The 15,345-nt window shown below is 35.3% G+C and overlaps 2 protein-coding genes across 3 annotated transcripts; both read right to left on the bottom strand.

Moving 5' to 3' along the window:
- Positions 1 to 1,152: 1,152 nt before the first annotated feature.
- LOC123718038 lies at positions 1,153 to 13,148 on the bottom strand. 2 transcript variants are annotated; one of them, XM_045674392.1, is made up of 5 exons: positions 12,969 to 13,148; positions 7,690 to 7,759; positions 6,177 to 6,353; positions 3,287 to 3,401; positions 1,153 to 2,345 (listed from the first exon to the last, which is right to left on the bottom strand). In XM_045674392.1, exons 2-5 carry the CDS (start codon positions 7,754 to 7,756, stop codon positions 2,228 to 2,230), a joined length of 477 nt encoding a protein of 158 aa, XP_045530348.1. In that variant the 5' UTR covers positions 7,757 to 7,759; positions 12,969 to 13,148; the 3' UTR covers positions 1,153 to 2,227. The 2 variants fall into 2 exon arrangements, with proteins under 2 accessions (XP_045530348.1, XP_045530347.1); XM_045674391.1 differs by lacking the exon at positions 12,969 to 13,148 and adding an exon at positions 8,975 to 9,082.
- Positions 13,149 to 13,674: 526 nt separating this feature from the next.
- On the bottom strand, positions 13,675 to 15,203 carry LOC123718193. The gene has a single exon (XM_045674635.1). The coding sequence runs from the start codon at positions 14,833 to 14,835 to the stop codon at positions 13,675 to 13,677; it is 1,161 nt and encodes a 386-aa protein (XP_045530591.1). The 5' UTR covers positions 14,836 to 15,203.
- Positions 15,204 to 15,345: the final 142 nt, after the last annotated feature.

Genomic DNA, 15,345 nt, shown 5'->3' with positions numbered 1-15,345 from the left:
GGTCAGGCCTCTCCAAAGTCTCCGCCGCTTTTTTAAATCTTAGAATTACATAAACTATCAGTAAGGTGCAATGATTTAATGAAAAGAAAAAAATTAAAACTTTGGCTGTCACCGAACCTATATCCGCGTCTTTACAGTAACTATTCCTACTGTTGGTGCTCTGATGTAAACAATACACTATATCTAGCTGAGCTGAGCTTCGAGCAAAATCCGCGAGATTATTTTGAAAACAGCAGCAGTGGGAAGCCGATTCCACATAGTGGTGGAGCACGGTGAAAACTCTTAAGAAACGCTCAGTTGTGGAACGACGGACGTCGAGGTGATATGGATGGTATTTTGTATTCTGCCTTCTGATGGTATTAAGTATTTTGTGTACATCAGAGTTATCTTACATAACTAAGTGATACATGAGCCGCGCGGTGGCATATTGCTACTGACAAAATATCAACAACAAATTAATAACAGAAATATACAATTTTTGGTATTATATTCCAGTTGTTTTAACGCATTTGTCCTGCTCTTTCGTCTTATCCAAAACAGTCATTCAACAATTCACGTATTGACTCAGCGGTCACGCGACTGCAAAAAACTTTTTAGCTCTACCAAAATCTTAACAACGTATTCTTTTGTTTCTTATTGCCATATCCTGTTTTAACTGTGACAAAAAGAGGCAGACGAGAGCTTTTCAGCGCTGAGATACGACTGATTGACAGGTACATTTTGCGTTCTATTTGCAGTCGCCTAGCGTCTACAACAGTATACTTTAACATTGTTTATATGAATAAACTCTACAATTAAATTGTGCTTTAAGCTTTATAAGACTTCTATTACTTAACGTGCTTCAAAAGTCGTGTCAATTAGACACTTGACCCACTTGAACATATGTCAGAGAAATCTGTGTTCGTACAGGGGGTTCAGTCAAGATGCCTTAAGTAGTGTATTTAGAAATTCTAAAACTAAATTTGCATAAAAATGACAGCCCGTGTCGACAAATTTAGTTTTAGTTGACATAACATTTATTACTAACAAAACACACACAAAATAACAATAATAAAAAATGAGATATAACAATTTTTCAATATTATCAATCAATATTTTCTTTTAAAGAACAAGGTACGTTTTATGTATGTAATGCGTGTGTGCTGTGGTTGTATGTGGCCCATGGCTCAGCATTATGCTGAGGAGCAGACTGTTCCACAGCGCTGGTCATTCTGCCAGTCATTCTGCACCTCGCAGTCGCAAAAAAATGAATATAATAATAATAATACTTAGTAGCAGTGTAAGTTATGAAGTCTTGCGTAAAAGTATTCGACTTTCTACATACACTACTGTTAAGGCATCTTGTCTAAGCCCCTTGATAAACACTGCTCGGTGTCCTTACACTGTAACAAGGATATTGAGAGAACTAAATTGTTGATATATTAGTGGAAGTTACAGAGAAAGGACTCTGTGCTGAGGGCATATGTGACTAACCCCAATAAAAGTAAATTCCTAGGATATTCTTGGTTTACACGAGTACTTTGAAACCTAATAATCGAATTATATTAAATATAATGCATCTAATGAAAGCACGAAATCTATGTAATGGGGTGATAGTAATTATAGTGGACACAGACCCGTATTTTGTAATTTTAAAGCATAAATAATATTACACTCCAATTGACTCCATTCCTTTAAATGATTTTTACTGTGGACTAATCTGAAACAATACTTACCGAATAGTGCATAGGTTACAATTCAGAATCGAGGATAGTAATAATAATCCAGAATATAACCCGTATATGGGCCACAGATTACATCTGGTTTTATTCACTGTTCTACTTGTCTATGACATTTCATAGACAAGTAGAACAGCGTTTTGTCTGACACGTGTCACCGAGTAAACGGTTTTCACTGTTTTGCTCGGTGTTAGATGCGCACATAGAATATCCATTGGTTCACAGAATTCAGGACCTCAAGGCTAAAAGACATCAAGTAAGAATCTTATCCATAGACTATAATGCAACTTTGAGTCAATATTTGAAATGACTGATATTTTTAGGTTTTACATTAATATACATATTGGGTCTAGATTGAAATCAAATTAAGAGTTGCATTTTCAACAGAAATACATTATTTTCACTTAAGTCGTGATCACCAGCCGATACCTTTGATAAAAGTGTTATAAATATGATTTATTAAGAAACTTAAAAGCAATCTTCAATTGGAGTTAAAATTCTAATTATTGCTAGCTTCTAAAAACGAGAACTAGTGCTGTAAATATAATAATTAGAGATGATAGGACACTGTTCGTCCCGTTACACGCGTCCGCGTCGTTACAGCTCTGAAGACAGCCGTGGACATATCTGAAAAGGCCAACGTCTTTTATGACCACAAAAAGTTAGGTTAGTATTACGTTCAAGTATTACGTAACACAATTTTTGGTGATTTTTAGTCTGTAACGCGTCGTTTATGTATTTTGTATCTGAGTAACGTTGTAGCATCTTTACCTAAAAGTTACAATTAAGTGACGTAAAGTACCAAATCCGGAAAGCTATAACACAGATACCGGCAAACTTCTTGAGCATTAAACAAGGGAGTGGGGGAAAGTTTGCGTATCGTATACAGCGCGGGATACAAACGTCAACTGATTTTCCAATCACGCGGTCGACACGTCACCGCCCCTCATAGTGATACCTAAAAATCGCATCCGTCATGGACATGTTCAAGATGTTTGCCGGTATCTCTAACTTTGTTTTGATTTGTTGTTCAAACCCCCTTCCCCCCTCCTGTAACGTCTCGCAGCGTAATACTTGCACGCTTTCTTTTGGCCTGGGATTTGTGTATCTGTAAACTTTTTTTTCTAAGTAGATAGCCTTCTATGGCTTCGACTTTTGGGATCTAGGGCATTTTCACGATGCTTTCACCTCACGAAAGTTATATATGTGCACATAGCCGATTGGATTCTTTTATGATTACAGAAATAATACTTAGTAAGACAATTAGGCTACAAACAAGTAATGATTTCAGAGAATGACTGCTCTTCAGTAATGATAGGCCTTGATGCCTTCAAGAGAAGGAACTTGGCCAGATTTTGCGTTCGCAGTCAGTTGTTTTATAAATAATTTATTCGTAATAGTTAATCAGTCTTCTAGAACGTCAATCAGACTTAAATCTAGTTTCAAGGGAATACAGACCTTAGGATATGGTTGCACCTGTTCATTTGATAATTTATTTGTTAAATCATTAACAGTTTTCTTACGAAAATTATCATAACTATGACAGAAAGGTTTCTTGTAGATAATACCTGTCATTGTAATAAAAGCGCCCACAATGCGACATTCTGATAATTTCCGTATCAGTCGTCGCTGTACCGGAATCCAAACCACAGCCTCGCACTGTTATTGATTCACCTGTGTCATCTGAAAATTAACACATTTCAGTTTATTTATAGAACCTATACGAATTGTTTATGTAATTTCGTTATGGTTTTAAAATAATTTTTTTTTTAATTTACGACGCTATATTGCTACTCAAGATGGCGTCGTGGATGGCTACGACGGCAAAATGGCGTCGCACCGTGCGTGTAATATTTCACATTATTACGTAATAATGATATATGAATTATTAAGAGCGGACAATATTGTTTTTAACTAATTATTTATTTATTTACACTTCGTTACATATATAGAAAAAACATGATCTTAATCTAATCATAAATAATAAATAAATAAATAACTAAAAAAACTAATCTCATGAATTGCGATGGAATACAAAAAAAATACAAGAATTACAAAAGCCACGATTGATCCGGATGGGATATGGTTAAGAAAAGTTAATACAGAAGAGTTTTAAAAGATGATAGGGGGCGCACAACGTAATGGCAGAGATCCTAAACGAATTGCCTATGAAGGATGAGCTGTGGCATGGAATATCCTAGAAGCATCTTTTAGAAGAGCGTAACATATAACACCTGAGAATTTGTATTCATTTTTAAGATAAGAGAGAATAAGAGGAGTTTTGGGGTTAAAAAGAATTGAGTATAGAAGTTGAAGGAGAAGAGCGTCACGTCTGAGGCGAATAGGTTGCCCGAGCTGCTTGCGGAATTTAGAGACATAGTCATATTTCCTAAGACCAAATATAAAACGTATGCAGAAATTCTGCAGCCCATCGATCTTGTAATGAATTATGATTTTAGTATTAAAAAAATATTGATCGTTTACTGTACGTACACTACTTTCAATTAACACAAACACAAAGCTCGATACATAAAAAATACATACCTCTAACTGTAATCTAATTTGGTTTTTAAAGAAATTTGCGTTTGTCTCTAAAGCAGCCGGAGAAAAATAAATTTGCTAGCTTTTTTATTTTAGATAGGTTCTTAACGTGTGACTCACATCCCTGAGGTCGTAGGTTCGATTTCCGGCTGTGCACCAATGGATTTTCTTTCTATGTGCACATTTAACATTAGCTCGAACGGTGAAGGAAAACATCGTGAGGAAACCGGCTTGCATTAAACCCAAGAAGTCGATGTCGTGCGTCAGACACAGAAGGCCGATCACCTACTTGCATATTCGATTAACAAATGATCATGAAACAGATACAGAAAACTGAGGCCCAGGCCTAAAAATGTTGTAGCTCCACTGATTATTATTATATCACAAAAATAGTGCGGCTCTACATGGATTACAATCTAATCTATACAATAATTATGGCTAATAAGTAATGTTATGTTGACTTAATTGTCTATAATACTAATCAAACGCTTAAACTATTGAACTGTTGGAACTGTGACTGTTAATGAACATTCCCTATGTTCAGTCACCTCTCTTTCGATTTCTTATTAACGCATTGAACAGTGCTTATACGGAGCTGGTTATATGTGGTAGTGGGATGATCGGTTTTAGAGAAAGAATTGTTGAGGGCCTATCTTTCGAGATAATTCCTAATTCCCTGTTTTGCTGATGTTTTTTTTATTTCTACTTTACCAAAAATATTACTTATTTTATCTTGTATATGTTTTGGTTGCTTAATTTCTTTTTTGAAACACTTATGTTTACTTCCACTGTCATACATTTTAGATGGAAGATTTTGTTAAATATGCCGTAGATTTAGTACTATGATGTAGTGTTCTATAATGTTTTGACACTATGTTCGTGTGTAATACGCACTTGCATTTGTACTATACTTGGTATTTTAACTTAAAAGGTTTAGTTCTCTTAAGTCGTTATATTCCTGTTATATATATATTATCTAAAACAAGCAGAGACAAGGCTGTAACATTTCGTTTACTCAGGCTTTTTTAGTTTTATATTCTGATTTCCTCAATCGGCGAAGTTACGTCCCGAGAGATAAGCCAGACGTAGGCAATCTTCAACAGCTACATGTATTTATTCGTTACATAGCAATTAACATTTCATTATTTCGTTCATATTATATATTATATTGTTGTGTGTTCTCTATTATTTAAAGGTTAGCCTCCGATTCCTGGCTCACCGGGTGTTTCGGGACTTATTAATAATCTAAATTTTTGAAGTGAAACTTCTTTATCGGCCTTGTAAAAAAAATAACCGTCACATTTTTTCGGTTACGCGTCACATTATTCCGTTACGCGTCACAGTTTCCCGTTACGCGCAATATCTTTCTTGTCCCTACCACGGTTGATTCGAGCCTATTAATAACAAAAATATATAATAACGGAAACCATGATAGTAATAATTCTATTACAATTACTCAAATTCTGGAATAATCTTAGTAGTAATAAGGTAAAATTAAATAATTGTATTATTTGTATTCATGTCTGATAATAAAAGCCTTTGGTTAAACTTTATCTAATTTAACTTTATTGACACTACATTACTATATATAAAAATATAATGACTATATTATAAAATGTTGTGAATTTTCTTAAAAAATGATAAGAAACTTTTTCCTCGACCTATTATTTATCTCAATATCCATAGCCTTGGGATCGCAGGATAAAAAAATCAATATTAAAGTTGGGGTTGTTGTTACTGTTGAGAGTTATATTCGTTTGTGTGTGGGATATGCCTATCGATTGACCGTCAACAATGCTATCCTTTACAGAATATTTAGATTAAAGTTACGTGGTGTAATCTTCATCTATCTTAAACACATTAATTTGGTTGCGAGTTTGACAAATGACATCTGACAGTACAAGAAACACATCTTACCAAAAACACCAGCAATTTTAATGCAAGAAGTGGCTGGGAAGAGTCCATCTCTGCCTTTTCTTCCTCCCATACATGGCGACTCCAGCATTTGTAGGGAATGGTTGTTGTGAAAGGGATCATCACACGCTGGAAATTTGCCATTCATTGACACACATTTGAAGCAGTCTATTGCGTGAGCTGAAATATAAATGATAAATTAACCAGCTGCCCACTGGAGTATTTCCGAACCAATTCGACTTAGGGTCCTTCACGAGAGCGTACCAATTCTTGAAAGGCCGGCAACGCATTTGCGAGCCTTCTGCCAATGTGAGTGTCCATCGGCGGCGGTATCTCTGAACATCATGTGAGCCTACTGCCTGTTTGCCTCCTATTACATAAAAAATTACAACTGGTGATGCTGGTCTTCTAGGAAATTTCTGTATGCCCCGGTAGAATGTGAGAGCGTCTCCGGAGCCTATGTAACTCGGGTTTCTAGGAATCACTCGTGTTGGTTTTACTGGATTCTCAACCAGTCTTTGAATAACAGGGATTCTGGTGTGGGTTGAGTACCACATACCTGCAGCTTTTGGGGCAGGGGATCCCGCAAATGTATTTTCACCTTAGAAATAAAATAGAAGGATATTCCTGTGTGGATGAGCATACCCTTCCGGGGTAGAAGAAAAAACTTACCTACTACCTAAAATATACAGTAAACTGTTAAAGAAAATTTTAGATAAGTATGTATGTGTGGGTGTGTATGCACGTGTCTCAATAATTGAAAGATGAATGATCATATGAAAACGGCTCTCGTCTCCGTCTCACTTTAAAATTATTACCTGTGGTTTGTCTCTGCCTTTGAGATTTTCAACCATAATAAATAAACAATAGCAATGCCTCTGTTACTACATCTCCACCCAGAGTTCGTTTGAACCCTGGCCGTAAACCAATGTCCTTAGGTAAGCAGGACATCAATTGGCGTGTGTCAGGCACAGAAGGATGCTCTAGAGGGGAATTATCAAGAAAACCAAGATGGAAACCGAAGGAAAAGCGAAATGTTCAATAATATCTTCCAGGCCGCTAGTTAAACGGCAAGGTGGATGGAACGGCTTATTACGCTAGTTGGATGCGACATATATATTTCACTAAAGAATACGATGTGTCGCTACAACCTTCTAAAGGCTTTAGATTTCGGCTTTAGATTAATGGCGTGTTCTTCTATAAGACAAGTAAATGATCAATCTGTGCCTGTCAACTTTTTTGGTTTTTTTTTTTTTAAATTATACTTTTTTTTAACAAGAGGCCGTTCATGTATTAGGTAGACAGATTTACTCCCCCAGATCCCTCCCCCCTTTCTCTTGTCAGCAAAATAATTTATCCATATTAACTTTTTCTAGGAATGCATTTCATTTTCGTGGATACTACTGCCAATACTACTACAAATAATTACTGTTGACGTAATCATATATGAAAATCAAACCTCCCCCTATAGTGGTTCCGTAATACTTGAACGGCTCCCAATATACCATATACATACCAGCTGATAAAAAGGAAAACAGCAAAAGAGTCACACATCCCCTCCAGTGTTGATAGACTTTATCCATTTTCTGTAAACAAATGATATCTCCATTGAAAAATGTTTAAAGGTACAAAGCTCATGGACACAAACTTTGTGCCCTAAAACATATGGTATAAATCATCAAAGATTTTTTTTTAATATAAAACAGGGGGCAAACGGGCCGGAGGCTCACCTGATGTTAAGTGATACCACCGCCCATAGACACTCTTAATGCCAGAGGGCTCGCGAGTGCTTTGCCGGCCTTTTAAGAATCGGTACGTTCTTTTCTTGAAGGACCCTAAGTCGAATTGGTTCGGAAATACTTCAGTGGGCAGCTGGTTCCACATAGCGATGGTGCGCGGCAAAAATTGCCTTGGAAAACGCTCAGTCGTGGAACGGCGGACGTCGAGGTGATACGGGTGGAATTTTGTATTCTGCCTCTACGGCCGATGATGAAACTCAGCTGCAGGTATTAATCCGAACAACTCCTTTAAACACTCTCCATGGTAAATCCGGTAGAAGAAGCAGAGTGACCCCACATCACTACGCAACGCCAAAGGATCGAGCCGCTCGGAGAGGGTTTGGTCAACGAATCATTATTACTGTACAGTTACTACGTACTTAAAGCCTTGCCAAGGCTTCCCAAGTGTTCTCCTTGTACTCGGTTACTTTGTACCTAGGGGTTATGAGCGGTGATGGCCATGTGTGCAATACCAAAGGCCAGAGCCAGTCCTTTGCACAGAGTTCAACAAAATCCTTTCCTACTGGTTGCTGTCTCCGACTATTGACATATTGTGTATCTTATGTATTTAATATTTACAATATTCTATGGTAAGAATAATAATAGTTAAAAATTGGCGGGAAAAGCAACAGCTCTGTGGTCACCGGTAATATCTATTATTTTGAACGTTATTATCGTATTGGCTTAATACTTTAACTGTATGTATTTTTGTCAATAAATAAATGAATTTGTCCATACAACATACATTTGTTCATACTTTTGAACGAGGACTTAGCAATATCACCTTGAATAATGACTATTTGTTCCATGCAATATTGAAAAGTATTGTATATACTTTTGGCGCACGTCGCGCACGCGAAACGTCGCAAAAAATATTTAAATTTAAAATTATGTAAATAAGTTTATAATAATAATACATAGCTTCAATTCGTTTAAAAATTGTTTTCTTAACTATATTGAAATTGGCTTCTATTACTGTATTGCACAGTTAGTGCTTTTTTTATTGAGGTAAAAGGCGCTTACGCAGGCCCGCGCCATGGATGTCGAGCTTGACGCGGGAACTATGGGGCTGGATCTACACTCAAATCCTTCTGCTATTCAGAGGGGTAGCGAGACCCCACCCACTAAAAACACTTCAGCCCTTCACACGCCCTTAAAATGGACCCTCGGGGCTCGCCAGGCTTTCTACCGACATACTCATACCGAGAGCTCATTCAAGACCTGCGGTTTCCACTCGAGGTAGTGACCCCAGCCTTGAACCACCGATTTACAGTCATCCCCAGATCTCTTGCTAAACCGCTCAGTAGCCTCCTTCTGCAGCATAACATGCCCACAGAAGGACAAGAGTTCTGTGTAAGGCTAACCTATTCGATTTCTACTTAAAAGCACTTAGGTATATGAAAATGAATGCTATAATCTGTGTTTCTCAGTATGTAATTGTTGACGAAACACAGTAAATATATTCTCAAAATATATAATAATAAAATAAGAAAAACTTCGAGCGCCATTTTCATAATCCCACACACACACACACACACACAGGGCCACACGTTCGGTAACACTTTGGATTGTCTCGTTCACAGAACGTCAACACAAAGCTAACAATACGTTAAAAGTTAGTAATGTCTTTTGTTAACATAGCTTTTACACATTGAAAGAAAACACTTTTTAAACGGATATGTACCTTGTCAATGGATAGTTTTGAAGATTAGTTAGTTATCCCACAAGTAATTCCGTTAACTAGTCCGTTAGACTGGCAACTAAATACAAAGAGGGGTTAATCTGTGAACCGAACGAACTCGCTCACCAAGTCACCATAGATAATAGACGAGTAAAACGTTTAAACGTTACCCACCAATCTAAACTCTATTTTCAGCCGTATACAAATATCCACGAATATTATATATGTTATTATTTATAATTATTTTACATAATTTTAATTTTTTTCCTACGTTTCGCGTGATTTACAGCGTGCGTGGTCACGGAGGCAGTAAAAGTTCATGAGGTCCATCGCCGCATGTAAAAGCGATAACCTCGGAAACTAACAGACGGATTGTTACACTAAAATGTTGAGGTATTTGCAACCGCTGGTAATATATGGACTCCCAGTTCAGTTATTGATAGCCTAACGTTAAGCAACGTGAAAATAAAGTTGATAACGTACTTTTGGATACATTTGTCGCGTTCCTGGCAATACTGCTATGGTTACATTAATATACAGTTTTCTAAAGTAGCATATCATGATTTATACACTATTCTGTAACATTAATAAATAAATCTTAACATAAACATAAAAACTAGTAGATAGAGCGATTCCTGAGGAAGGTTCAGATGCATAAATAATTGTGGTTTTATTTAAATTAACGATTAAAGATTATTATTGAAAAGCCCCAATAGCGCTGCGGCCGGATGTGCGCCAATATGTAAACCAAACTTTAATCTTAATTATTAATATAAACATGGGGAAATTAATTATGCATACACTCTGTTTATTATCTAATATACACTGAGATGTGTTTACGTCTTCATGACTGATCGACCAAGGAATTTCAGTACAGAAATAGTTCTTAAGCAATGAAACTTGTATATTTAGACGCCGGTTTCATTGAAATCATGAAATTGAATAAGACTTATTTAGATTTATTTGCTACGATTAACTCATTCAACAGAAAATAATAATCTATTATAAATCAACAAGGGTCTTTAAGGCAACATCATTAGGAGCACGCGTAAAACAAGTCAAAAGTTGGAAACCATTTTGCCCCTCTTAAGGTATCCAAAAGGGACAGCAAAGGGGACACCAACACCTCGAGGGTTTAGTGAGTGAGTCGCGGACGGGCCACTCACTAAACCCTCGACACCTAAAAAGTGCCCAAGCGGGAAAGCTCGAGTCCATGCGTTCAATAGAAGGGATTGTGATCCATCCCTACAAATACTGGACCTGATCTTCCCTAGCTATTTCTTAATCCGAATGGCCCGGTCTGTAAATGAAACTTGCTGTGTAAAGTATCTTCACACAAGAACAATAGGCGTGGAGAGGCTCATCGCATGTCTTGAAGCGGATAAGGTTCTGCTGTTATCGCAACCCGCCTAAGGCGATCGTTGGTGGCGCCTTGGGGTTTTAGTGGGTATGCACAATCCCACATGACGACTAAGCAGTCACGCCGTAATAGGGGATGCGCAATGCATTTTCTCAAGTAAAAAAAACCAAAGTGTCATCTATTCTTAACTAACTCCGCAGACTCAGGGACACAAAAAGTTATTCGTTTGGTCCTTTCTAAGTATGCATCGCCTTTTTGCCGATAAGATACCGATACTCTTATAGAAATATCGTCAATACTGATACTAATCCTTGAATTTTAATTTTTGTTAAAAAAAACAGTCACAAGCTTTGAATACGATTAAAGGTTGAGTTATTGAAATTAAGAATTAAGTGTAATAATTAAATTTAAATAAATAACTGTTGATAAATAAAATTAACATTGATATGAATGAAAGAAAACAATTTTTTTTCCGGATTAAAGCTATTTGTATTATGATAAACTTATAATTATTTACATTTATATTAAATTTATAATTATGTCAATAATAATACGAATAGCTTAAATCCGGTTAAAAAATGGTTTTCTTTCAATGTGTAAAACCTATGTTAAACAAAGACAATACTATTGATATGATTTCTTGTAATATTATTATTTTATTTTATTTGGTATCGAAAAACTACTACGCGCGATAGCAGTTAAAAACTCAACTAAAGTGTCTAGCGAAATGGAATGCGCGGCAGGACAAAGCGAGACCGAGAGGGACAGTATACTGAATAAAACGCGGGGATTTCCCGGGCATAGATAGTCCGTGCCTCGTCTACTTTTCATCCACATTCCATTTTATAAACTATAATAAGTTTTTTTTAGAATATCGGGAGTTCTGCATGCTCAAAAAGTATGTCAAAAATACATAAAGTATGGAACAGCAGGTAGACGAGCTGGCGGGTCACTTTAAGCCTTTCTCGCCGCCCATATACACATGCAACACTATTTGTATACACAACAAAATTTGTCGACACGTACTTACTGTCATTTTCATACAAATTCAGTTTTGGACTTTCGACATACACCCCTAAGGCAACTTAACTAAGCCCCCATAAGGTTTCCAAGCGTACATCTCTACGTAAGAATCTAGTCGATCAGAAAGCACGATTACGAACCCAGCGCTGCGTTGGATGGGATCCAAATGAGGCATTTTATTGACTTTTAACTTATATAGTAAAGAAATAATAGACAAAACTTTTCTAGTATTCGAATCAGCAATTACTCAAAATATATGGTGAATGAAGCTGTTTGTATTGCGCATCGATCCTTCTAATAACACTCAAATATTATATTTATACAAATATTAAATACAAATGTAATTAAAAGAAAATTATAACAAATAAAGTTCGAGAGGAAGGAAAGTTTCGTTCCTGTCCCTGTGTGTGTCCCTTTAAAGCTAGCAGCATTTCCTCGCTGTATTGCGATATTTATTCGTTGATTTAGGAAAACACCAGTACTGAAGTCACCGGTACTATCTACCAGGCACTGGTTTAAATCTTAATTAAAATTAATTTAATTAGCGCCTGTGCTCTTGAACCCCATGGCCCAAGTGTCCTACTCCAAAGGGAACAAAATTGAACTTGGAGGAAAGACTCTTATATTTGAGCCGTTTATTACTTTCCGCCTGAACTGCGGCCGCAGCTTTGTTTGCTAAGTTCGTAAAATTAAATTATGGCTAACTAAATTTAATTCATATATATTTCTAATTCAGAAATTTTTCTATAATAGACAAATATAATTTTTTAATCCTTGAATTCCTTTTATAAATCATTAAAAAAAGAATGAATTCGCAACCCTAGATAATTATATAGAAATTAATCGGATTATTTACACGTTTGCTATACTTCTGATAGAACTTCTTCTTAATCTATGTTATGTTGAATTCGTACATAATTTAATGGTTTTTAACAGTTCAGGGTTAATCTCACCTGTAAAATCACGCAGGTATGTTTTTGAAGCGCCAATCAATACACTAAACAATCAAATAAAGAATACTTATATTATCAGTAATCAACACTATGTAATCACTTGTCAGTATTTATCACCGTAACTATTACTCGCTGTCCAAAAATAAATATAAAAGCTTGGGTAATTGTAAAGAATATCGACTGCGGAAGCCAGATTCAGAAAACTGAAAACAATGTTGCCAGATGCTAAGCTTTTGACGCTCCTCCATTATACGGTAGAAATATTTGGGAGTATAGACTTTTTAGTAGTGACATTTTAATTATTAATGTCTTTTTACATATTTTTAACTTATTATATCCAGGAACTCCGGGCTGTACGGTGTACGTGGTAATTATGAAATCACGAAGGCAGTAAAACTATTATTTCAAGTATAGTACAGAAAATACGGTCACCCATTGTATTATTTAATTTATGAATGGAGCTCTTTATGGATTTGGTAGTTTCCTTATTAAAAAAAGATAACTTTCTGATGTAGCGTACCGTCTAAAAAGAAGAAAAAAGGTGCAAGCTTGATTTGACGATCTTTCCTAATGCATATATCTGCTAACATCAAATTTCAGAAAGAAATAAGACATAACTAAATTTGATTTCCCCAGTTGATTATTGAATTATATAATTTTAAATTATAAATAAGTGTACAACTAAGATTTTTATTTTAAAATGATTTCACAAGATAAATGATTCACAAACATATTTACATACATTAACAATTAATTTACATTTATCATTAAAATCTAACACTTTGTATGGCTCATATATTTTTAAAATTACATTACTATCCATTTTTTCTTTCACATATAACTTATTAATCAAAATAATAAAGACTTCGTCCTTGTCACTTATTGCTAATAGTAAAAAGCATCCAAATTTGAAATGAACTTTTTTAATTCGGAATACTAAACATGCTCCCTTTGGCATGATAAAGTTTGAATTAATAGCCAGATATTGTTCATGCTGCCACAGAGAAATATGGGCATTTTGTTTTTTTAATAAATTATCTAAGCGATATGCTAAACCATCCTTTTTATATTTGACCTTTTTGCTTTTTTCTGCAGACTGTGTAGTAAGTGAGAAACCTTCTTGTTTTATCGGCAAAGGCAAGCCTTGTGTAAAATCTATTATTTCTACCTCATCACTGGTTTTTGAACTATTTTTGGGTGTAGAATATTCACTGATTGAATTTTGTGACAGAGATTCTGTACTTAAACTCCTCTGAAAATATGATTTAATTTTTTCTACTAATGCTGTTTTATTTTGATTATTATCTGATTTATAAACAAATTCAGTCCCAATCAAAGAACCATCACTGCTTCCTTTACATACTATAGGTGAAATGCATCTTTTCTTAACGCTATACTGATTTGTAACATTTGAATTAAATAACTTTTTACATACACCTGGAGTGTTTTCTTTTAATTTAGAGACTAATACAGGACTTGTACTCCGATTATCAGTTATTGGTTGTAAAATTGGTGATGTAGATTCCTTAATTTCAGAGGATAAGGCTGGTGAGTTGTTCCTCTTAAAGATTGATATTGATTTAGATAGTCTTGGTTTAAGAATGGGTGAGGTGTTATAATTTCCTCGACTTTCTTGGGAGGTATCTGATATTGTTAAATGTAAATTAGAAATGTCATTCTTAAACATCATTTTGCTTGCTTTTCTTTTCCTTGTCTTAGGATGTTTTCGGTTCTGGATACTATTAATTCTACCACCATTGTTCTCATTGTCACTGGAACTACTGCACGACCACACAATTTCTTCAGTATTATCTTGAGAATTTAATAAACGACATCTTGTAATAAAATCTGTTTTACGATGATTCATTGTGTGGTATAAATAATTTATTTATTTATGGATCTAACAATTAAATAAATAAAACAATTTACGATCTTAATTTCAACCAATGATAAAAAACAGAACAAATTGAGCACACCATTGACTAAAATATTGTAAAGTTAATAGTAATCAATGCAATATCAAGGAAGGTTCAAGATATATAGTATTTTGTACAAATCAAATTTCTTCACATTTAGAGCAGAATCGTCATTAGAGGCGAAAACGGACCAATCTTTAATAATTCCTGAATCCTGAAATCTGAATCCACAGAGATGTCAAAAGTCAAAACCAAATTACAAATGATGACGGTACAGATTTAGTAGAGGTAAAGTAAACCAATAACTTACTGTTGTCAAATGAGCTAGTTACTTATGACATAAATAATAAATGATTTCTATTACAGATTCAAGAAATTTTATTTTTAAATTGATTGATGATATGGACATAGTTTTACAAACCATAAATCGGATTAACATTCACGGTACAGCTTACCGACGC

Source organism: Pieris brassicae, chromosome 14 (genome assembly GCF_905147105.1).
Source record: "Pieris brassicae chromosome 14, ilPieBrab1.1, whole genome shotgun sequence".
In the NCBI taxonomy this organism is placed as follows: Eukaryota; Metazoa; Arthropoda; class Insecta; order Lepidoptera; family Pieridae; genus Pieris; species Pieris brassicae.
Note: the sequence above shows the minus strand (reverse complement) of the source record. Positions and strands in the feature narration are given on the sequence as shown.

What these genes read in the sequence shown, in the direction of transcription:
- LOC123718038 (XM_045674391.1), bottom strand. An exon ending in TAAAATTGCTGGTGTTTTTG is followed by an intron (nt 3,402 to 6,176) that starts GTAAGATGTGTT and finishes GTTAATTTTCAG; the next exon opens with ATGACACAGGTGAATCAATA. An exon ending in CGCTTTTATTACAATGACAG is followed by an intron (nt 2,346 to 3,286) that starts GTATTATCTACA and finishes TGGCCTTTTCAG; the next exon opens with ATATGTCCACGGCTGTCTTC.
- LOC123718193 (XM_045674635.1), bottom strand. Translation starts at nt 14,835, where the DNA reads ATGAATCATCGTAAAACAGATTTTATTACAAGATGTCGTTTATTAAAT.